General features: G+C 42.9%; 1 protein-coding gene across 2 annotated transcripts in view; it reads right to left on the bottom strand.

Moving 5' to 3' along the window:
- LOC125047188 (collagen alpha-1(XI) chain-like) overlaps positions 1–7,500 on the bottom strand; it is a 58,335-nt gene that overhangs the window by 2,741 nt on the left and 48,094 nt on the right. The window contains exons 16-22 of one of the 2 annotated variants that reach the window (XM_047645317.1): positions 6,762–6,854; positions 6,299–6,424; positions 5,144–5,173; positions 4,257–4,280; positions 3,205–3,317; positions 1,678–1,759; positions 757–872 (exon numbers count right to left, since the gene is read on the bottom strand). In XM_047645317.1, the coding sequence (XP_047501273.1) occupies positions 757–872; positions 1,678–1,759; positions 3,205–3,317; positions 4,257–4,280; positions 5,144–5,173; positions 6,299–6,424; positions 6,762–6,854 (584 nt within the window). The remainder of the gene's footprint in view (positions 1–756; positions 873–1,677; positions 1,760–3,204; positions 3,318–4,256; positions 4,281–5,143; positions 5,174–6,298; positions 6,425–6,761; positions 6,855–7,500) is intronic. The other variant, XM_047645318.1, reaches the window with a different exon arrangement.

Here is a 7,500-nt window from a genome sequence, read left to right as displayed (position 1 = left end):
ACGGGGAGGGGGGAGGGTAAGATGGAGGAGAATGTGGGGAAGGTTAAGGGTGGTGGTGGACGGTAAGGGAAGGAAGGAGAGAGGGAGAGATTAGGAAAAGAGGGGGAAGATTGGGTAAAAGCGGGTGGGAAGTTGGGGTAAATGAGGGTGAAAGACGAGATTGGGGGAGGGGGGGAGGTGAGAGGAGGCGGGGAAGATTAGGAAAAAGTGAGGAGGAAAAAAGGAAGGCGGGAGAGTTTATGGCGTAGAGAGGGGGGGTGAGGACGTGGGATTTTGGAAGATGGGGGTGAGGGTTGATGAGAAAAATGAGGGGAAAAGGGGTGGAAGAAAGACGAAGAAGATGAGGGAATTGGGGAGGAAGGAATTAGATCAATTAGTGTGATTTAATAGTGACACGCCTTTTGCATAAAAATATGTAGATAAAAGGGATAATTCATAAAGGGAGTTACAGACAACACGACGATAAACACGAAAAAAAATGCATAGAGACGTTAACAGATAAGCTGACGGAAAAAAAAATACAGATTAGTTAGTACAGAACGAGAACACGAACCATTGTTTATTAGCCATCCACACACACACACACACACACACACACACACACACACACACACACACACACACACACACACACACACACACACACACTCACACACACACACACACACACACACACACGCGCGCGCGCGCGCACTCACTTCCAGGTTGCACAGACTGTCGAAAATAAATAAATTAATACAAATTTAACAGACTTACCAAGTGCTATCCCTCAAGACGTCCCTGCCATCGAAGGAGAAGATCCTCGGCTTCTCAAGGAACTGACCCCCGTGACCTGCCATCACGTCCCTCCAGGATCCCAAGACAAGCTCACCCTGGGGGGAGGGGGGGGGGTCAAGGATGTTGATCTTAGTTTTGTTATTGTGTGGATGGGGGGGGGGGGGAAGTTGTGTGTGGGGGGGATGGGGGAGTTGTGTGGGGCGGGGGGAAGGAGTTGTGTGTGTGTGTGTGTGTGTGTGTGTGTGTGTGTGTGTGTGTGTGTGCGTGTGCGTGTGCGTGTGCGTGTGCGTGTGTGTGCATGTTTGTGTGTGTGTGTGTGTGTGTGTGTGTACATGTTTGTGTGTGTGCTGTGTGTGTGTGTGTGTGTGTGTGTGTGTGTGTGTACATGTGTGTGTGTGTGCATGTGTGTGTGTGTGTGTGTGTGTGTGTGTGTGCATGTTTGTGTGTGTGTGTGTGTACATGTTTGTGTGTATGCGAGTGTTTGTGTGTATGTGCGTGTTTGCGTGTGTGTGTATGTGTATGCGTCTGCGTATATGTCTGCACGTGCGCGTCTGCGTCATTAGCTTGTGTGTTCGTATGCATGCGAAATATTATCTAGTGTAAAATATCCCGGTTTTACTCATATACCATTTACTTTATTTATGAAAATAAACCAAGAAACTCTTCATTCAAAACCTAATAACCGCAGACACATATCACATGAGCCTGCTGTCACAGTCCCTTATCAACCACCCTGAAGTAATCTCTCCTCTTATCTATTAAACAAGGAGATAACCTTCCACCTACCGCCATCTCCCCTCTTATCAGTGAAGCAAGAACAAAGGACAGATAACACCTCAAGGCTGAAGCTCCTCTCGAAAGCCTTATCGCACTAGACTGCACTTTCAGCATACTACTTACCCTAAGGTTGACAATCGGCTGTTCTCGGTCGGCAAAACGAACCAAAGAGGCGAGGTCGTGTCTCTGGCCCGATAACAGCGCCCTGGCGAGATATGGAAGGTCGGTTACACATCCAATACACCTTCGTCGAGGTTCTGTATGTCGGGAGTCTGAATACGCTTTATACTTGAATTTCGTTAATGAAAAATCTGTTTCCGAGAATGATTTTGGGTGTTTAAATGGGAGTTGTGTGTAGTCTTGCGCGTCTCTGTAACTTCGTTTGGTATTTGAAAGTAGGAATATTGAATATATAATTGTTGATATATGATATAGATATGGGAATGAAAAAAAATTGGGAGTCACAGTGGTCGGTTAAACGTCCAATACCTTCATCAAGCTTCAGAATGTCTGAAGTCTGAATATAGTTTAAACTTGATTTTAGCGAAAGGAAGATTTATTCAAAAATTATCAAATTAGGCATATGAACTGAGTTATGCTTAGTATTACACGTCTAATATCTTGGTCTAGTTTCTGCAGGACGAAAACCCGAATACATTCTAGATTGTTGTCGACTGATGCATGAATGCAGGCACAGGTAGTCTAGATGGTCGGTTACACATCCAATACCTTCGTCGATGTGCTAAAGCAGGACTATATTCGATGTTTGAAAAATACTATCAGTGTTTAAATAGAATAATCAAGATATATAATTGAGATATAGACAGTCTAATTGGTCGGTTAAACCTCCAATGACTTTCGTTGAGTTTATTAAAGGTACAAATCTGAGTATATTTAATGGAATATCGTTTGGAAAATATTAGTGGTTCTTTATGAAATTTAGCTAGATATGACATATAAATTAATATAGAAGATATGGAAGACCGAAGTTTGAATGCATTATAACTTATATTTAAAAGATAAAATGGAAATAATTGAGGAATAAGAATAAACTGAATACTTTTGTATATACTGGTCGTATATGAAGCCATCAGACAGCTTATTATTACAAAAAAAAATTTACATGAAATTATCATGATCATGTAAAAATATCTGATAGACAGACAGATAGATTTTATTTTTCCTCTTAAGTTGACTTAAAAATATGAGAACAAGCAAGAAATACCTGTCTTTATACTGCACAGTAATTTCACTCATATAAATGTATAATGGAAGGAGGGAAGAAGTTATCAGCAGCTGTGTGTGATACGGTGATTTTTTTTTATCATTACGAGTTTCACAATACAATTCAGAGGGCTGTAACGAACCGAGAGCCTATCTTATGGAATGACATAAAAAAAAAAAAAAAAAAAAAAAAACAACTGTTTATCACTTTAACTCTTTATTAATTTTATCAGGAGGGAGGGGGGGGGGGGGGAGGGTACGTTGTTTTGTGGTTGCTATTTTGTTGTTCCTCGTCTGTTCAGTTTTTTTGTTTTCGTCCCATTGTATTTATCTTTAGTAAAAACAAAGACATAGATAAACGAGTAACAAAAATAACACAACCAAATATTCTAAGCAAGTAAATGAAACCCAACGAGTATATCTCACCTGAAAGTCCCACGCAGGCCGGCACTCCTAGCCTGGCGATAGCACGTGTAGTCCGGAGAGGCTACGTCGTGGAAACTACCTTGCCAGGGCTCGTTGAGGGCGGCCAGGCGGAGCTGCGGAGGGAGGAGAGTGGGCGTGAGAGGGGTGTGGTGGAGGGAGGGAGGGAGGGTGGGAGGAGGAGGAGGGGATGGGAGGAGGAGGAGGAAGGGTGGGGAAGGAGGAGGGGATGGGAGGAGGAGGAGGAAGGGTGGGAGGAGGAGGAGGAAGGGATGGGATAAGGTAAGAGGTGGGAGGGAGGGAAGGAGAAAGAGGGAGATAGGAGAGAGGGAGGGGAGGAGAAAGAGGGAGATAGGGAGGGAAGGAGAAAGAGGGAGATAGGGAGGGAAAGAGATAGAGGGAGAGAGGGAGGGCTGGAAGGAGACTGAGAAGGAGGGAAGGAGGGGTTGGAGTAGGAGGGAGAAGGCTGGAAAGAGGAAGAAGGAGGGGAAGGAGGGAGGGAGGGTGGGAGAGGGAGAAATGGGAGAAGGAAGTAAGGATGGGAGAGAGGGCTGGAAGGAGGGAAAAAGAAGAGAAAGAAGAGAAAGAGAGGCTGAGGGACCGAGAGACAGAGAGAGAGAGAGAGAGAGAGAGAGAGAGAGAGCGCTGCGGAAGAAGATATGGAGGCAGAAAGAACGAGAAAAAGCAAAGTGGGAATGAATGATACGATCGGAGAAAAAAAAAATGCGATAAAAAAAAAAAACGGAAGAGAAAAAGAGAAATCGAGTAAAACATACAGAAAGAGGGAGAAGGAAATGTCAAACAGAAAGAGACTGAAAACAAAATTACTGATAAATATATAAATACTGACAAACAAAACACCGAGTTGAAATTCTGATAATAATAACAAGTGAAGGTCATTCATCACTACTCCTGAACATGCAAAATTAAACATCGATCAATCAGTCAAACAATACGAAAAAAAAAAAAAAAATAGCAGAAACATGGCGTAAGACAAAGAAAATTTCATAATAATTTTCTTTCCTTTTCGTTGCTTTGTTTCTTTTATTTCTTACCTCCTTCGTATTCCATTCGTTGTCCTGTGAAATACAGAAAATTACACAAAAATTAATCTCACAAGCATTGGACACGTTAAAGAAAACGCAACAATAATAGTAATAATAATAACAGTAATAATAATAACAACAATAATAGTAATAATAATAAATCAGTAGATCTATATTTTAATAAAAATCTATATACATTACCAGCCTAGTCTAACGTGTACTCATTAGCACTTTACTTAACAACTGCTGTAAGCTTTCTACCTTAAAAAGAACAAACACACACAAATAGATATATAATTACAGCGCCCACAAGCTTGCATATTTTGCTCGAGCTGACACATAAGTTTTAACTAAAATACGCGAATAAGCAATATATTTGCGGAAGAAAAGTAGACGTACAAAAGTAGATAGTAGGTATGAAGAATAGAAAAAAGAAAAAAAAGTAGAAAAAATAACGTAATAATCCGGAAGACGAATAAAAAGATAGAGATAAAAGATGCAAATGAAGGAACCAGAGGGTGAGCAGATGAGTAAACAGTTCAATCTCAGAAAAGGAACAACTGGCAACTCACTCACCTCCGTTACGCTGAAGCACTCCGATCCGACAATTCTAACGTTTTCATAATTAACACTTAATACTCGAGGGTTTACATATATGTTGTCCCTATTATAAATTCTATACCTTTATTTGTATTTTATATTTAAATCGTCGTTCATTTAAATTTGCTCCCTCCAACAATATTATTTCCTTGAGACTTTAAACTTGGCGAATCGGATTCCTCCTAAGTCAGAGGTGAGTTGCCAATGCGTTCTTTTCTGAGACTGGACGGAGTATAGGTAAATAAGTAGAAATCTTGAATATATTATTAAATATATCTTAACATATCTACCCTTACCTCCACGTCTGTCGTCATCGGCTCTCCCCTCTGTGAATAAATTAACGGTTAAATAAACAGATAAGGTAATTAAATGAATAAGTAAGTAAATGAATAAATAATGTTGAAGAAAAACATAAGTAGAATCAAAGTTTATCACTGTTTGAAAATTTGATTTTTTTCACCATATATTGAACTTTTGGGAGAGAAACATAACTGCTGATTTTTCATATCAGTATGCGGAAGTGTGTGTGTGTGTGTGTGTGTGTGTGTGTGTGAGAGAGAGAGAGAGAGAGAGAGAGAGAGAGAGAGAGAGAGAGAGAGAGAGAGAGAGAGAGAGAGAGAGGGAGAGAGGGAGAGAGGGAGAGAGAGAGAGAGCGAGAGAGAGAGAGAGAGAGAGAGAGAGAGTAGAGAGAGAGAGAGAGAGAGAGAGAGAGAGAGAGAGAGAGAGAGAGAGAGAGAGAGTGAGAGAGAGAGAGAGAGAATGAAAATGCGTGTATGTGCATATGTACACGTGAATGTACGTTTGTGTGCGTGCATGTGCGTATGTACGTATGCGTGCTTAACGTACCACTAATCTAGGTCTTTATTGCTCATTTATCACTCTATCACCCTTTTCCGTCTTCTATTACTGCCTTATCCTTAACCCTAATCCTTCAATCTTCGTTTTTTCCTTATTTGCATCTATGTCTTTCGTTGTCTATTTCTTTCGTTACCTTACTCCTTATCTTCTTGCCCTGTCTTTTATCTGCTGTCTGTGTTTTTGTTTTGATAACTGTTGCTGTCGATCTCTCTCGCTATCTCTCTCCCTCACGCTCTCTCTCTCTCTCTCTCTCTCTCTCTCTCTCTCTCTCTCTCTCTCTCTCTCTCTCTCTCTCTCTCTCTCTCTCTCTCTCTCTCTCTCTACCTTATTTACTCACTCACTGATCCATTTACTAACTCACTCACATAAACAACCCACTGACTCATCCACTCGGTTAATTAGTCACTCACCCACCCATCCACTCACTCACTCAATCACCCACTCCTTCACTCCCACCCCCATCCCACCTCCCTCTCTCCTACCCCCGCCCCACTTCCCTCTCTCCTACCCCCGCCCCACCTCCCTCTCTCCTACCCCCGCCCCACCTCCCTCACCCCCATCCCTACCCCCCCACCCCCCCTTCTCATACTCACCCAAGCCCTGCCGGTGCTGAGGTCCGTCGCCAGCTCCTCTGGTATCGTCTCAACGTTGGGGTTCATGGGCGTGGGCGTCGGTCGTAGGGGCGTGTTGGCAATCTGGGGCGTCAGCATCTCGCCAAACTAGAGAAAAAAAAACTGGAGTGAAATTTTTTCTAATTTTGTTTGTTTGCTTGTTTGTCTGTCTACATTATTGTGTGTGTATCTACATAGACGTATGTTTGTCGTATTATGCGAATGTTTATGTATCTGTGTATCTATCTATTTATCTGTCAGTCTACCTATCCATCTATCATTTAACCAATACAAATATATATACACATACCATCTATTTATCTAACTTTGTAAAGACTACCCATCTATGTACAAATACCGTACATCATCATGCAACGAGAAAAAGATCATTCACGACGAAATCACAATTAAACAAAAATATATATAAATAGACCACGATACGTACAGCAACTTCCCTCCATCCGCGAGCCGCCCGTAGGAAGAGCGAGTCCTCGTCTAGAACGTAGGCGAGGGCGCCGGGGGTGTGGTACGCCCATTCCTGGAAAGCATGGGCGGGCAGAGTGAGTGAAGGGGACGACATGGTGGGTGGAAGGTGGGGTGGGAGGAGGGGTGGGGGGGAGGGAGGGAGGGAGGGAGGGAGGGAGGGAGGGAGGGAGGGAGGGAAGGAGGGAGAGTGGGAGGCAGGGAGAAACAAAGGGAGGGAGGGAGGGAGGGAGGGAGGGAGGGAGGGAGGGAGGGAGGGAGGGAGGGAGGGAGGGAGAGAGAGAGAGAGAGAGAGAGAGAGAGAGAGAGAGAGAGAGAGAGAGAGAGAGAGAGAGAGAGAGAGAAAGAGAAAGAGAGAGAAAGAGAAAGAGAAAGAAAATTAGAAATAAAAAGAGAGAGAGAGTAGAGTTGGCAAAAAAAAAGAAAGAGGAACACGGAGTTTGGTAACGAATAAAACGGAAGGAAGAAGGGAAGAAGGAGAGAAAGAAAGAAAAAGAGGAAAGAAGAAACAAAGAAAACAGAGAGCATTAACCCCCCCATGAAACTTCCCTGATCCGAATGAGGTGGGAAACGAGCAAGAGGATTAATAATGAATAGAGCAAACTGATAATGAAGGAAGGATTAATCGATAATGCAAGTACTTTCGTGTCTTGTTAGGAAGGAGAGAGAGAAAGAGAAAGAGGGGGGGGGGGGGGGGGGGG

This window comes from Penaeus chinensis, chromosome 40, assembly GCF_019202785.1.
Source record: "Penaeus chinensis breed Huanghai No. 1 chromosome 40, ASM1920278v2, whole genome shotgun sequence".
In the NCBI taxonomy this organism is placed as follows: Eukaryota; Metazoa; Arthropoda; class Malacostraca; order Decapoda; family Penaeidae; genus Penaeus; species Penaeus chinensis.
This window is presented reverse-complemented; position numbering and strand designations above follow the sequence as displayed.